The sequence below is a fragment of the Triticum dicoccoides genome, chromosome 1A (genome assembly GCF_002162155.2).
Source record: "Triticum dicoccoides isolate Atlit2015 ecotype Zavitan chromosome 1A, WEW_v2.0, whole genome shotgun sequence".
NCBI lineage: Eukaryota > Viridiplantae > Streptophyta > Magnoliopsida > Poales > Poaceae > Triticum > Triticum dicoccoides.
The window spans coordinates 68,747,214-68,764,210 of NC_041380.1; the positions used below are offsets into that span (position 1 = coordinate 68,747,214).

Below are 16,997 nucleotides of genomic sequence, written 5' to 3' on the forward strand. Positions count from 1 at the left end.
TAGGAGGAGTCCTACTCCTAGTGGGAGTAGGACTCCCCCTTGGCGCGCCTCTCCCTGGCCGGCCGCCTCCTCCCCTTGACCCTTTATATACAGGGGCAGGGGGCACCCCAGAGACACAACAATTGATCATTTGATCTTTTAGCCGTGTGCGGTGCCCCCCTCCACCATAGTCCACCTCGATAATACTGTAGCGGTGCTTAGGCGAAGCCCTGCGTCGGTAGAACATCATCATCATCACCACGTCGTCGTGCTGACGAAACTCTCCCTCAACACTCGGCTGGATCTGTGTTCGAGGGACATCATGGGCTGAACGTGTCCTAAACTCGAAGGTGCCGTACATTCGGCACTTGATCGGTCGGATCGTGAAGACGTACGACTACATCAACTGCGTTGTGCTAACGCTTCCACTTTCGGTCTACGAGGGTACGTGGACAACACTCTCCCCTCTCATTGCTATGCATCACCATGATCTTGCGTGTGCGTAGGAAATTTTTCGAAATTACAACGTTCCCCAACAAACACAATTCTGATTATGAATGCAAGAAAAACATAAACTAAACAAGGTTGACAACAAAGAAAATGCAAAACAGCATAGGGAGATTAAGATTGAAATCACTCTCTTTTTGGTATTTTTGTTATACTTTGGGAACTACAATACTGGCACAGGCAACCATCAACAACAAGGAGAACTACAGCACATCAGAACATATATATACATCAAACATGTAAGAAAAGTGTAATAGCAAGATCATAGGACATAATAGAAGTACTTCTCATCACAAACACACATATACTTGAGCTAACACAAGGACTACAAAATGGAACAAGTTCATATGGATGAACACAAACACATGCTAGCAGATTACTAACTCAGAAAGAAAAATCACATAGACCGAATATTAAATGTACACTATAGTTACAAGCACGAAACAAAACAAACAGCAGGTTGCAAGTACTCTTAAAATCTGAACCTTACAAAGTATTACATATCTCAATTTTACAAAAATTAGGTGTTTGGAACAATACACAAGGTTCACCTACAAGTTGCAGAAATTTGCAAAAAGTAAAGAGAGAAGAGGAGCGGCACCTGTTTGGGTTCAGAGAAGAAGCGCAGAATAGGAGGTAAAGAAAAGGAGCAGCAGCGTGGGGGCTTTGAGAGGAGTAGCAGCAGGGGCGTGAGAGGAGCAGCAGAGAGAGTTGAGGAAAAGGATCAACAGTAGGGGTTCAGAGGAGAAGGCAACAAGAATGGGTGTCAGAGAAGAGAAGCAGCAGCAAGACGTGGGAGAAGGAGCAGCAGGGGCATCTGGGTGAGAGAAGCAACAGAGAGGGTTGAGGGCGAACAACAGCAGGTTGAAGAAGAGAGGTGGAGGATGGCGTGGGGCACCAGACAACCACGACCTCTAGTCTTGTAGGGCGCGCGAGGTGATGGTGGCTGGATGTGATGGCGCCTGGTGGATGGATGGGTTGCGGTAGCGCGGGTGGAGGTGTTGCAGCGTTGTGGAGTGGGTGGAGGTACTGGGTGGCGCGCCGCCATGCCGGCCTGGCCGCGGTGACGGCCAGAGGTGGAGAAGAAGGTTGGGGGAGAGGGATATGTAGCCAGGCCCAAAGGGGATCGATGGTTGCCGCTAGGGATTTGATCCCCTCCTCTGATCTGCCAGTTTTGCTCTTTTGCCCTTCCACTTCTCTTCTCTCTTCACAAGATGATCCCTCCAACTTTATCTTGACCCCTCTGGTTACTTCTTTTCTTCACGGTTGGGTCCCTCCGTAAGTTACAGCAACCATAGTTTCTTGACACTCTCTATTATAGAAGGATTTTGGGCCTTTTCGCCCTTTTCTGCAAAACATGGAGGAGTGTTGTAAATGTAGCATAATGGGGGTATTTGAATATTTCTGAAGTAAAAAATGTGAAAATATGATTACAATGTGGTGCAAAAAGGATAAAAAGATTATATGAGGAAATGCTCTATCAATTTCCCCCACACTTAAATCTTTGCTTGTCCTCAAGCAAAGGAATATGACAAGAGCAAGATTGTGAACAGTGGGCTGACTAGAGAATGCCAAGTGAAGTAGATCTCCAAACAAAGCATGCTTTGAACCTAGCTAGTGAAAATTAATGGTTAGGAGTGCTTCAAAGTGGTAGGATATTAGTAGACTTGACCATTTTAAAATTTTACAATGATAAAAGAAGATCAACTAGTTCAAATGATGATTGTGCCGAAGGTTCCTAAAGAGAGCATGATCCCGAGAACAAAAAGAACATACACTTATGATCAGATCACTTATTTACAGAAATAAAGCAATGATAATATTTTATCGATCTCACCAAAGGAACATACCACCGATCCCGAGAACATGGAATATACCCGGCTCGACCAATTATTAGTTTTTTTGTTTGCCTCCCCAAAGGAACATACCACCGATCCAGAGCACATGGTATACACCTGGTTTGACAATTACAATTTTTATTATTAGTTACTGCCCAAGCTAACCCGATTTCACATGCCACCGATCCAGGGAACATGACATGCTACTATAGGTAGTCAGACTTATCATTCATTATAAGATTTACTTTTTTTAAAAATGAACAACGCGTAAGCACAAAAACAGGAATCCTCACTTCTTCATGTCTGGTTCACATGCTACCGATCCAGGGAACATAGCATGCTAATCCATAGTGGTTAGGTGATTGCTCTCAATGGGAACACACTTAGCACAAATTCAGCATCTAAACATGGTGATCTAGGTGTATCATAGTAAATGCAGAAAATGACGAAGTTTTCTAGTGCACTAGGGATTTGAGCACTCAAAACTAATAGTTCTCACTAATTTCAGCCAAGCACGCATGGTGTAGATCACTAGTTTACAAGGCATTTAGAAATCAAGTTCAAAAATTCACATCAAGCACGATGCCAAAGGTGAATTTCAGCTTGACAACAAGTAATAACTGGCTCAAGCAACCCAACTAGCAATTGATTTCAGCTTGTATCAATATATGATATATTCAGATTGGGGTCATGAAACAGCTCACCAGGCTTTATGAAGTAGAACTCGCTCGATCATCTCACATCCTCTTGCATTGTGACTCCTCTCCTTTTGCTTCTCTATCCTCATGCTCTCTATCCTCGTGCATGCTCCAGCTTTTCTCTTCCTTGTATGTGCCCATTGCTTCTCCTTTTCACCATGCTCTAAATCCACCGGGGTCCCAAGGAATGTCACCTCGAACCTGGTCAACATGTAGTGATTTGTGCACAAGCAAGAACTTGAAAGAGCACTCAATGAAAGAGACAATGCAAGTGGTAGGGATAATACCCTCCAAGTCATTCATCGAATATCCAATTACATAAGCATAGCTATAAAGCACATGTTTAGGATGGTAGAAATCAGCAAGGTCAACACTAACATGAGGATGAAACTTATCATTAAGCTCAATACTAGCATTGGAATTATATGTTTCATTAAGCATAGGACTAGCACGAGGAAAGTAACTGTGATCATCACAAATGAGAATAATGCCACTAACAGGGTATATATCATCATATACAAGCAAATACCTTTTCAAATCTACTTTAATAGATGGCATCATGCAATGCAAGGTAGTAGCAAAGAAATCACAAGGATGCATGTCATTGAGAGGATTGGATAAACCTGACACATCACGCTCATGTATGACAATAGGCCAATGAATCTCAGCTTCTTCATCTTCATCTACAGTAGCTTCTTGTACTTCTTCAAGAGTAGTAGATGATGAGTCTTCAACTTGATCACTTGGGAATTGTAGCTCTTGATCATCTTGTTCCTTGTCTTCCAGTTCATCTTCTTCAATCTGAGGTATCTCTTACTCAAGGCACTTGCTATCTTGGTCAGCTAGATGTGATGGTATTGGAACCTCACATGTATCAAGGGGATTCCCAGAATTACTCAGCTCAAGCTGTGAAGAAATAGTACTGCCAGCGTTGATGTTCTTCTCAATCTTCTTTACTTCATCCACTAGCTCATTCCCACTCTTGATCTTCTTCATTTCCTCTAGTATAACCTTCCTAATAGGATCATCCTCAGCACTCCAAGTGAACTCGAGACTCAAAAGTGTGAGCTTGTCTATGTCACCGAATTCATCTTGTGTGGGCACTTGCACATGAGATTGCTCGGCGGTTGCTGGAGTTGTTGGTTGACCAAATGGAGGACCATTTAACTCCATTGGCAACATCTCCTGGTGTTGAGGTATATGAGTAGGAGCTGAATAAATCTGTTGTGGAGCATAGTTGTGGCTCTCCTCATTGTACCTAAATCCCTGTATATGATTACTAGAAGCAAATGGTGAGATCTCAGGGTTGTTGCTCCTATATGACATATTCTGATTCTCATGCCACCCATATGAGTAATTGTTTTGGTATGAGCTAGGCTGTGGGGCGAAGCTCATGCCATAACAATCAAGAGAGTGAGAGTAACCACGCTGACATTCAGCGGGTGAATGGCCCTGAAATCCACAAATATGGTATGTAGGAGCAACATAAGGATGACCTCTAGAATAAGGATCATAAGAGCTAGGCCTATCCTCAAAAACTACTTCTCGCTGCCGAGCTAAATCATCTAATCGATGGGAAATCTTATGAGTTCTTGAATAGTTTCCGTGCTGTTTGTAGTGTTCCTCGCATCTCCGAGACAATCTGAATAATATGCCATAACCGAGTAGATAGCTCTAACCTGCAAAATGAAAAGAAAACAAAAAGATACTAGCTAGAACAGGGGTTAGTGATTAGAGATATAACACAAATATATGGCACAAACTAGAAAATGAAGAAAAACCTAGTCTATAGCCTAACACAATCGCTCGACGCTAGTCCTCAGCAACGGAGCCAAAATGATTAATTGAAAGTACAGCGGGGTTTTTATGCCCCAAGCTACGGATGTCGTGTTCTCCACAGGGACTAGGCGACGGCAATTATGCTCGGCTAAAGCTAGGTAACACAATTCTGATTATGAATGCAAGAAAAAGCTAAACTAAACAAGGTTGACGACAAAGAAAATGCAAAACAGCATAGGGAGATTAAGATTGAAATCACTCTCTTTTTGGTATTTTTGTTATACTTTGGGAACTACAATACTGGCACAGGCAACCATCAACAACATGGAGAACTACAACACATCAGAACATATATATACATCAAACATGTAAGAAAAGTGTAATAGCAAGATCATAGGACAAAATAGAAGTACTTCTCATCACAAACACACATATACTTGAGCTAACACAAGGACTACAAAATGGAACAAGTTCATATGGATGAACACAAACACATGCTAGCAGATTACTAACTCAGAAAGAAAAATCACATAGACCGAATATTAAATGTACACTATAGTTACAAGCACGAAACAAAACAAACAGCAGGTTGCAAGTACTCTTAAAATCTGAACCTTACAAAGTATTACATATCTCAATTTTACAAAAATTAGGTGTTTGGAACAATACACAAGGTTCACCTACAAGTTGCAGAAATTTGCAAAAAGTAAAGAGAGAAGAGGAGCGGCACCTGTTTGGGTTCAGAGAAGAAGCGCAGAATAGGAGGTAAAGAAAAGGAGCAGCAGCGTGGGGGCTTTGAGAGGAGTAGCAGCAGGGGCGTGAGAGGAGCAGCAGAGAGAGTTGAGGAAAAGGATCAACAGTAGGGGTTCAGAGGAGAAGGCAACAAGAATGGGTGTCAGAGAAGAGAAGCAGCAGCAAGACGTGGGAGAAGGAGCAGCAGGGGCATCTGGGTGAGAGAAGCAACAGAGAGGGTTGAGGGCGAACAACAGCAGGTTGAAGAAGAGAGGTGGAGGATGGCGTGGGGCACCAGACAACCACGACCTCTAGTCTTGTAGGGCGCGCGAGGTGATGGTGGCTGGATGTGATGGCGCCTGGTGGATGGATGGGTTGCGGTAGCGCGGGTGGAGGTGTTGCAGCGTTGTGGAGTGGGTGGAGGTACTGGGTGGCGCGCCGCCATGCCGGCCTGGCCGCGGTGACGGCCAGAGGTGGAGAAGAAGGTTGGGGGAGAGGGATATGTAGCCAGGTCCAAAGGGGATCGATGGTTGCCGCTAGGGATTTGATCCCCTCCTCTGATCTGCCAGTTTTGCTCTTTTGCCCTTCCACTTCTCTTCTCTCTTCACAAGATGATCCCTCCAACTTTATCTGGACCCCTCTGGTTACTTCTTTTCTTCACGGTTGGGTCCCTCCGTAAGTTACAGCAACCATAGTTTCTTGACACTCTCTATTATAGAAGGATTTTGGGCCTTTTCGCCCTTTTCTGCAAAACATGGAGGAGTGTTGTAAATGTAGCATAATGGGGGTATTTGAATATTTCTGAAGTAAAAAATGTGAAAATATGATTACAATGTGGTGCAAAAAGGATAAAAAGATTATATGAGGAAATGCTCTATCAAGTTCCCCCACACTTAAATCTTTGCTTGTCCTCAAGCAAAGGAATATGACAAGAGCAAGATTGTGAACAGTGAGCTGACTAGAGAATGCCAAGTGAAGTAGATCTCCAAACGATGCATGCTTTGAACCTAGCTAGTGAAAATTAATGGTTAGGAGTGCTTCAAAGTGGTAGGATATTAGTAGACTTGACCATTTTAAACTTTTACAATGATAAAAGAAGATCAACTAGTTCAAATGATGATTGTGCCGAAGGTTCCTAAAGAGAGCATGATCCTGAGAACAAAAAGAACATACACTTGTGATCAGATCACTTATTTACAGAAATAAAGCAATGATAATATTTTATCGATCTCACCAAAGGAACATACCACCGATCCCGAGAACATGGAATATACCCGGCTCGACCAATTATTAGTTTTTTTGTTTGCCTCCCCAAAGGAACATACCACCGATCCAGAGCACATGGTATACACCTGGTTTGACAATTACAATTTTTATTATTAGTTACTGCCCAAGCAAACCCGATTTCACATGCCACCGATCCAGGGAACATGACATGCTACTGTAGGTAGTCAGACTTATCATTCATTATAAGATTTACTTTTTAAAAAAAATGAACAACGCATAAGCACAAAAACAGGAATCCTCACTTCTTCATGTCTGGTTCACATGCTACCGATCCAGGGAACATAGCATGCTAATCCATAGTGGTTAGGTGATTGCTCTCAATGGGAACACACTTAGCACAAATTCAGCATCTAAACATGGTGATCTAGGTGTATCATAGTAAATGGAGAAAATGACGAAGTTTTCTAGTGTACTAGGGATTTGAGCACTGAAAACTAATAGTTCTCACTAATTTCAGCCAAGCACGCATGGTGTAGATCACTAGTTTACAAGGCATTTAGAAATCAAGTTCAAAAATTCACATCAAGCACGATGCCAAAGGTGAATTTCAGCTTGACAACAAGTAATAACTGGCTCAAGCAACCCAACTAGCAATTGATTTCAGCTTGTATCAATAGATGATATATTCAGATTGGGGTCATGAAACAGCTCACCAGGCTTTATGAAGTAGAACTCGCTCGATCATCTCACATCCTCTTGCATTGTGACTCCTCTCCTTTTGCTTCTCTATCCTCATGCTCTCTATCCTCGTGCATGCTCCAGCTTTTCTCTTCCTTGTATGTGCCCATTGCTTCTCCTTTTCACCATGCTCTAAATCCACCGGGGTCCCAAGGAATGTCACCTCGAACCTGGTCAACATGTAGTGATTTGTGCACAAGCAAGAACTTGAAAGAGCACTCAATGAAAGAGACAATGCAAGTGGTAGGGATAATACCCTCCAAGTCATTCATCGGATATCCAATTACATAAGCATAGCTATAAAGCACATGTTTAGGATGGTAGAAATCAGCAAGGTCAACACTAACATGAGGATGAAACTTATCATTAAGCTCAATACTAGCATTGGAATTATATGTTTCATTAAGCATAGGACTAGCACGAGGAAAGTAACTGTGATCATCACAAATGAGAATAATGCCACTAACAGGGTATATATCATCATATACAAGCAAATACCTTTTCAAATCTACTTTAATAGATGGCATCATGCAATGCAAGGTAGTAGCAAAGAAATCACAAGGATGCATGTCATTGAGAGGATTGGATAAACCTGACACATCACGCTCATGTATGACAATAGGCCAATGAATCTCAGCTTCTTCATCTTCATCTACAGTAGCTTCTTGTACTTCTTCAAGAGTAGTAGATGATGAGTCTTCAACTTGATCACTTGGGAATTGTAGCTCTTGATCATCTTGTTCCTTGTCTTCCAGTTCATCTTCTTCAATCTGAGGTATCTCTTACTCAAGGCACTTGCTATCTTGGTCAGCTAGATGTGATGGTATTGGAACCTCACATGTATCAAGGGGATTCCCAGAATTACTCAGCTCAAGCTGTGAAGAAATAGTACTGCCAGCGTTGATGTTCTTCTCAATCTTCTTTACTTCATCCACTAGCTCATTCCCACTCTTGATCTTCTTCATTTCCTCTAGTATAACCTTCCTAATAGGATCATCCTCAGCACTCCAAGTGAACTCGAGACTCAAAAGTGTGAGCTTGTCTATGTCACCGAATTCATCTTGTGTGGGCACTTGCACATGAGATTGCTCGGCGGTTGCTGGAGTTGTTGGTTGACCAAATGGAGGACCATTTAACTCCATTGGCAACATCTCCTGGTGTTGAGGTATATGAGTAGGAGCTGAATAAATCTGTTGTGGAGCATAGTTGTGGCTCTCCTCATTGTACCTAAATCCCTGTATATGATTACTAGAAGCAAATGGTGAGATCTCAGGGTTGTTGCTCCTATATGACATATTCTGGTTCTCAGGCCACCCATATGAGTAATTGTTTTGGTATGAGCTAGGCTGTGGGGCGAAGCTCATGCCATAACAATCAAGAGAGTGAGAGTAACCACGCTGACATTCAGCGGGTGAATGGCCCTGAAATCCACAAATATGGTATGTAGGAGCAACATAAGGATGACCTCTAGAATAAGGATCATAAGAGCTAGGCCTATCCTCAAAAACTACTTCTCGCTGCCGAGCTAAATCATCTAATCGATGGGAAATCTTATGAGTTCTTGAATAGTTTCCGTGCTGTTTGTAGTGTTCCTCGCATCTCCGAGACAATCTGAATAATATGCCATAACCGAGTAGATAGCTCTAACCTGCAAAATGAAAAGAAAACAAAAAGATACTAGCTAGAACAGGGGTTAGTGATTAGAGATATAACACAAATATATGGCACAAACTAGAAAATGAAGAAAAACCTAGTCTATAGCCTAACATAATCGCTCGACGCTAGTCCTCAGCAACGGCGCCAAAATGATTAATTGAAAGTACAGCGGGGTTTTTATGCCCCAAGCTACGGATGTCGTGTTCTCCACAGGGACTAGGCGACGGCAATTATGCTCGGCTAAAGCTAGGTAACACAATTCTGATTATGAATGCAAGAAAAAGCTAAACTAAACAAGGTTGACGACAAAGAAAATGCAAAACAGCATAGGGAGATTAAGATTGAAATCACTCTCTTTTGGGTATTTTTGTTATACTTTGGGAACTACAATACTGGCACAGGCAACCATCAACAACAAGGAGAACTACAACACCTCAGAACATATATATACATCAAACATGTAAGAAAAGTGTAATAGCAAGATCATAGGACATAATAGAAGTACTTCTCATCACAAACACACATATACTTGAGCTAACACAAGGACTACAAAATGGAACAAGTTCATATGGATGAACACAAACACATGCTAGCAGATTACTAACTCAGAAAGAAAAATCACATAGACCGAATATTAAATGTACACTATAGTTACAAGTACGAAACAAAACAAACAGCAGGTTGCAAGTACTCTTAAAATCTGAACCTTACAAAGTATTACATATCTCAATTTTACAAAAATTAGGTGTTTGGAACAATACACAAGGTTCACCTACAAGTTTCAGAAATTTGCAAAAAGTAAAGAGAGAAGAGGAGCGGCACCTGTTTGGGTTCAGAGAAGAAGCGCAGAATAGGAGGTAAAGAAAAGGAGCAGCAGCGTGGGGGCTTTGAGAGGAGTAGCAGCAGGGGCGTGAGAGGAGCAGCAGAGAGAGTTGAGGAAAAGGATCAACAGTAGGGGTTCAGAGGAGAAGGCAACAACAATGGGGGTCAGAGAAGAGAAGCAACAGCAAGACGTGGGAGAAGGAGCAGCAGGGGCATCTGGGTGAGAGAAGCAGCAGAGAGGGTTGAGGGCGAACAGCAGCAGGTTGAAGAAGAGAGGTGGAGGATGGCGTGGGGCACCAGACAACCACGACCTCTAGTCTTGTAGGGCGCGCGAGGTGATGGTGGCTGGATGTGATGGCGCCTGGTGGATGGATGGGTTGCGGTAGCGTGGGTGGAGGTGTTGCAGCGTTGTGGAGTGGGTGGAGGTACTGGGTGGCGCGCCGCCATGCCGGCCTGGCCGCGGTGACGGCCAGAGGTGGAGAAGAAGGTTGGGGGAGAGGGATATGTAGCCAGGCCCAAAGGGGATCGATGGTTGCCGCTAGGGATTTGATCCCCTCCTCTGATCTGCCAGTTTTGCTCTTTTGCCCTTCCACTTCTCTTCTCTCTTCACAAGATGATCCCTCCAACTTTATCTTGACCCCTCTGGTTACTTCTTTTCTTCATGGTTGGGTCCCTCCGTAAGTTACAGCAACCACAGTTTCTTGACACTCTCTATTATAGAAGGATTTTGTGCCTTTTCGCCTTTTTCTGCAAAACATGGAGGAGTGTTGTAAATGTAGCATAATGGGGGTATTTGAATATTTTTGAAGTAAATAATGTGAAAATATGATTACAATGTGGTGCAAAAAGGCTAAAAAGATTATATGAGGAAATGCTCTATCACCCTCGTAGACCATAAGCGGAAGCGTTATGACAACGCGGTTGATGTAGTCGTACGTCTTCACGATCCGACTGATCCTAGTACCGAAAGTACGGCACCTCCGCGATCTACACACGTTCGGCTCGGTGACGTCCCACGAACTCTTGATCCAGCTGAATGTCGAGGGAGAGCTTCGTCAGCACGACGGCGTGATAACGGTGATGTGATGCTACCAGAACAGGGCTTCGCCTAAGCACCGCTATGATATGACCAAGGTGGATTATGGTGGAGGGGGGCACCGCACACGGCTAAGGGATCAATGATCAACTTGTGTGTTCTAGGGTGCCCCCTGCCCCCGTATATAAAGGAGCAAGGGGGAGGCCGGTAGGCCCTTGGGGCGCGCCAAGGAGGGAAGGAGTCCTGCTCCTAGTAGGAGAAGGACTCCCCCTTTCCTAGTCCAACTAGGAGGAGGAAGGGGGAAGGAATGAGAGGAGAAGGAAGAAGGAGCCAATTCGAAATAGAGGGGGAGGGGCGCACACGCGACCCTGCCTTGGCCTGCCCTCTCTCTCTCCACTAAGGCCCATGTGGCCCATTAGTTCCCCAGGGGGGTTACGGTAACCCTCTGGCACTCCGGTTTTTTTCGAAATCACCCGGAACACTTCTGGTGTCCGAATATAGCTATCCAATATATCAATCTTTATATCTCGACCATTTCGAGACTCCTCGTCATGTCCGTGATCACATCTGGGACTCTGAATTATCCTCGGTACATCAAATCACATAAACTCATAATATCGATCGTCACCGAACATTAAGCGTGCGGACCCTACGGGTTCGAGAACTATGTAGACTTGATCGAGACACGTCTCCGGTCAATAACCAATAGCGGAACATGTATGTTCATATTGGCTCCCACATATTCTACGAAGATCTTTATCGGTCAAACCGCATAACTATATACGTTGTTCCCTTTTGTCATCGGTATGTTACTTGCCCGAGATTCGATCGTCGGTATCTCAATACCTAGTTCAATCTCATTACTGGCAAGTCTATTTACTCGTTCCGTAATGCATCACCCCGCAACTAACTCATTAGTCACATTGCTTGCAAGGCTTATAGTGATGTGCATTACCGAGAGGGCCCAGATATACCTCTCCGATACACGGAGTGACAAATCCTAATCTCGATCTATGCCAACTCAGCAAACACCATCAGAGACACCTGTAGAGCATCTTTATAGTCACCCAGTTATGTTGTGACATTTGATAGCACACTAAGTGTTCCTCCGGTATTCGGGAGTTGCATGATCTCATAGTCATAGGAACATGTATAAGTTATGGAGAAAGCAACAACAACATACTAAACGATCATCGTACTAAGCTAACGGATGGGTCAAGTCAATCACATCATTCTCTAATGATATGATCCCGTTAATCAAATGACAACTCATGTCTATGGTTAGAAAACATAACCATCATTGATTCAACGAGCTAGTCAAGTAGAGGCATACTAATGACATTATGTTTGTCTATGTATTCACACATGTACTAAGTTTACGGTTAATACAATTCTAGCATGAATAATAAACATTTATCATGATATAAGGAAATATAAATAACAACTTTATTATTGCCTCTAGGGCATATTTCCTCTAGACCCACCTCCACTTGCTCCTTATCGACGACAAATAGCATAGTGCCGGAACAGGGACAAAGCCCAACTAACTTATTCAACGAAGAGGTCATCGCTTCTGTTAGGACCGAGAGTATATCGACCAAATGGGGGAGGGGTGAATGGGAGATTCAAGAACTCTTCTGAATGTTTTGATTTGAGCCCAAACACTGTAGCGGAATATATTCATAGTTATGAAATTGAGCAAGAAACCTACCGAGGAATAAATCTTTCAAGACAGGATGCAACAATCATTCGAGCATAGTAGAGAACTGGCTTAACTATCACGATGGTAAAACAGTATACTAGTAGTTGCACCAGCATGAGGGAAAACTAAAAATGGATAGCGAAGTAAAAGCTACTATAAAGGATATCACACAAAAGATAGCTAAGCGAGCAAGAAATGATAAACAGATTAAGAGCGAATGATAAATGATCGACAACAGGACAGATCTTCATTAAGTGCTCTCTTGGGCACATGGCATTAAGTACGCCTGCTTAACGTGAGATTATTAAGTGCTTTGTCGGTGCTATGCTATGACTCTGACTCTTCTGTTCTGGAACGCTCTCTCAAAGAGTACACAAGTTTGACTGCTGATTCATTACAAAATTTCTTTGTGAAGATAGACTATAGTACTGTGAAGGTACTTTTTGAGAAAATCGACATACAGTACTGAGTTTCGAATGTCCCAATTGAGCAAACTCCTAATAAAACTGCGAGAAATCTACTGTCGGAATTCATGCAGGCGGGAAGGTGGGAAATTGACCTTTATGCCATGTCCTTTCTGGGATTTACATACTAATTCATTGTGCAACTCCAACTGCAATACCAACACGGATCATCAAATCGCCCACAAATGTCTAGATTGGACGGTCTGGACGATTTTGGCCATACAGTGTCCATTTAACGGAGGTCACCAAATTTATCCGCACCGGCCTGGGCGTCTCGAATCCCACATACCGGCAACAGAGTGGGGGATGTTTGCGGGAGTCTGGACATTGACACATTGGACTTTGACAATTCGGAGTCATCCTAAAGCTCCTCCCTCGCTGTTGTCTGCGTCTTATTCATGCTGATGAAGCGAACGTGGCCCGACAGGGCAGACGACTACCCACGCTAATGTCGGCTAATCGGCCGTCCGCCTACCCGACATTCACAGAGTGAACCCGCCCTTAAGCTTTTCGAAGTCATTTTAGCCGCCCGAGGGTGGAAACCACCGCTCATTGTTGTCGTTAGGAAAGAAGAATATTCTTCACCTTGCAGAGGAACATGTAAGACGACGATTCAACTGGTGAAGACCCACCTCCACTTGCTCCTTGTCGACGGTAAACAACACAGTGCTAGAAGGGACAAAGCCCAGATAACATATTCAACGAAGAGGTCATTGCTGCCATATCAACTCCTTACTCTAATATTTGCCTCTTAGCCACTTCTCTCACCCGAAACGAGTTTCTCTTAGGTACTCCCTTTGTCGTATAAATATAAGATGTTATTACAATGATTGAGGAGAAGGATCGTTCGCCGGGGGCAGCCTTGGTTGAGGAGATCAAACGTCTATTGAACATGGGCAGGGAGCACGCCATATCCATGATATGTTGCTCTCGTAATTCGGTCGCTCATAACTTAGCTCGAATGTGGCATAATTCTACTCGCACTGCTGTTTGGTTGAGGTCCGTTTCTCAAGAAATTCTTGTGCCGACTCAAAATGATTTGTAATCATCATGATTAAGCAATGAATTTCTTTCTCCCGTAAAAACACAACTTATATTATAGGACTATAAGAAAGTAGGACGGAAGGCTTCTCGGATGTCTCCCACTGCCCATACTTTGAGTTTGTTTTTTCTTTTGAGAAATCCTGAATTTTTTAGATAATTTTTTCTGTTGATTATTTTTTTGAGAATCGTTTTTTCTTTTGATGAGAACGAGTTTGTGTCAGTTTGAATTAGGCTGGGCTTCAAAACCAGGCCCAACATTAGGCGGCCTGAAGTACCCGTGGCTTACACAAACGGGGCCACTACTCTGTTTGACCGTCGAAGTTTTAGCTGCGCGCCATGTGTTCGACCAAATGCCGCCTCCTGCTCAGGCGGCTCCACGACCGCCATTTCTCCACCGCCCCGCCACCTAACCACCGGAAGAGCAACCCGCAAGTCACCATCCGGTGGCCGGAGCGATCCAGGCCCTCTCCTGACGCCGGAGACACGGCGAGGGCCCATGAGGCCACCGTCAGGAGGCTCGCGGCGGCGGGCGACGTGGACGGCGTCCAGTACGCGCTGCAGGAGATGCGGCTGCGCGGGGTGGCGTGCCCCGAGGGTGCCCTCGTCGCCGCCATCTGCGCCTTCGCCCGCGCCGGCGCGGCCGACCGCGCGCTCAAGACGTTCTACCGCGCGCACGACCTGGGGTGCGCGGCGCCCACCGTGCGGGTGTACAACCACCTGCTCGACGCGCTGCTCCGGGAGAACCTGGTCGGGGCGGTGGTGCCGGTGTACGAGAACATGAGGGAGGCCGGCGTCGAGCCCAACGTGTACACCTACAATCTGCTCATGAAGGCGCTATGCCAGAACGACCGGGTCGACGCCGCACGCAAGATGCTCGACGAAATGGCCAGGAAGGGCTGCCAGCCAGACGTGGTGAGCCACACGACGATCGTTTCTGCGCTTTGCAAGTTGGGAAGGGTGGACGAGGCCAGGAGGGTCGTGGCAGAGACAGTGCCTGTGTGCTCCTCGTACAATGCCGTTGTTCACGCGCTGTGCAGGCAGTTCAGGAAGCGGGAGGTGCTCTCGGTTATCGACGAGATGATTCACCGGGGACTGCACCCAGAACCTGCTACCTACACAAGCATAGTCGATGCACTCTGCAAGGCTGGGGAGATGAAGATGGCTTGCGCCATTTTGGCTAGGATGGTAAGCGAAGGTTGTGCTCCAAATGTTCAAACATTCACTGTGTTGGTCAAAGGATTCTTCGATGCCGGAAAGGCGCATGACGCGATTGGCATGTGGAATTGGATGGTGGCTGAAGGATGGGCACCAACGACAATCTCTTACAATGTTCTCATCCGTGGCCTTTGCCACACTGGTGATCTTAAGAGGGCATCGTCTGTTTTCAGTGGCATGGAGCAAAACGGTTGTTTTCCTGATGTAAGAACCTATTCTACTCTCATTGACGGATTCTCCAAAGCTGGGGACCTAGATGGTGCCATGTCAATATGGAATGACGTGACAAATGCTGGTTTCAAGCCAAACGTTGTTGTTTATACAAATATGGTGGATGTGCTTTGCAAGAAGGCGATGTTTGATCAGGCAGAGAATCTCATTGATAAGATGTTGATGGAAAATTGTCCTCCTAACACATTGACATTCAACACGTTGATCAGAAGCCTGTGTGACTGCGGAAGAGTGGGAAGAGCCTTGAGTGTGTTCCATGGTATGGGAAGATATGGATGCTCTCCAAACGACAGGACTTACAATGAGTTGCTTCATGGTCTTTTCAGGGAAGGAAACTGCGAAGACGCTCTTCGAATGCTGATCCAGATGCTAAACCATGGGCTTGAGTTGACTCCAGTATCTTACAACACTACTATTAGTGGTCTGTGCCAGATGGGAAGGAACAAAGAAGCTATAATTCTTCTCGGGAGGATGATAGTCCAACAAATTCAACCAGATGCATTCACTTTCAATGCGATAATTCATGCTTACTGCAAGGAAGGGAATGTCAAGGCTGCTGCTTGGATGTTAGGTCAAATGGTTGCAGTTAATTGTCCACGCAACATAGTTGCATACACAAGTCTGATGTCAGGGCTTTGCAGTCAGCACAGGTTGGATGATGCCATGGTCTATCTCTTGAAGATGTTATATGAAGGAATATGTCCAAATGAAGCAACATGGAATGTGTTGGTCCGTGGGATATTTACACACATGGGCACCATCGGACCAATGCACTTGATTGAGCATATTTATGAAGATTTATAAGAGCTAGAGAACTTCGACAAACCTCAGGCACCATCAGACCAACGTACTTGATTGAGCATATCATTGAAGATTTATAAGCATGTACTTGACAGTCCAGTGGTGCTATAATCGGACAAGCAGCAAGTTCTCTTTGATAGTTCATGAGGTATGCTATTTCTGATAATACTAATGATCTTTTGATGTTATAAATATATGTCTCAAGGATTCATCAGAGGCACCATTCAAATTTGCAAGCTGCTATCTTCAGTTTGGTCAGTATGTAATATGTGCATGATGAATATATTTTGGGACATAACAATATAGTCTGGGACTGAGTCGATCATGTTCTCCCTTGCATATTGGCCCTCGCGTAGTCATTAGAAGGACTTCATTCCTAATTTTTTCCACTGTACCATCCCTTTGTTTCAACAGGGCGCACACGACATTAATAAAAATTGTCCGTTGGTCAAAATACGCGGCCTAGCACAAAAATCTGTTTTAATTGTTATCTGTGCGCCATTTGTAAATTTCAGAGAGTGGGGCGGG

At 44.3% G+C, this 16,997-nt stretch overlaps 1 protein-coding gene and 1 long non-coding RNA gene across 7 annotated transcripts in view; one reads left to right on the forward strand and one right to left on the reverse strand.

The window, feature by feature from the left end:
• Positions 1-927: 927 nt before the first annotated feature.
• On the reverse strand, positions 928-10,654 carry LOC119363639. 6 transcript variants are annotated; one of them, XR_005174231.1, is made up of 4 exons: positions 8,091-10,654; positions 7,474-7,668; positions 3,029-6,885; positions 928-2,441 (listed from the first exon to the last, which is right to left on the reverse strand). It is a non-coding gene; the product is annotated as an uncharacterized LOC119363639 (long non-coding RNA). The 6 variants fall into 6 exon arrangements; XR_005174224.1 differs by having other exon boundaries at positions 3,029-6,278; positions 6,781-6,885; positions 7,474-10,654; XR_005174212.1 differs by having other exon boundaries at positions 3,029-6,685; positions 6,781-6,885; positions 7,474-10,654.
• Positions 10,655-14,558: 3,904 nt separating this feature from the next.
• LOC119363661 (pentatricopeptide repeat-containing protein At3g48810-like) overlaps positions 14,559-16,997 on the forward strand; it is a 3,309-nt gene continuing 870 nt past the window's right edge. The window contains exon 1 of the mRNA XM_037629026.1: positions 14,559-16,617. Coding sequence (XP_037484923.1) covers positions 14,559-16,472 — 1,914 coding nt within the window. The 3' untranslated portion in view covers positions 16,473-16,617. The remainder of the gene's footprint in view (positions 16,618-16,997) is intronic.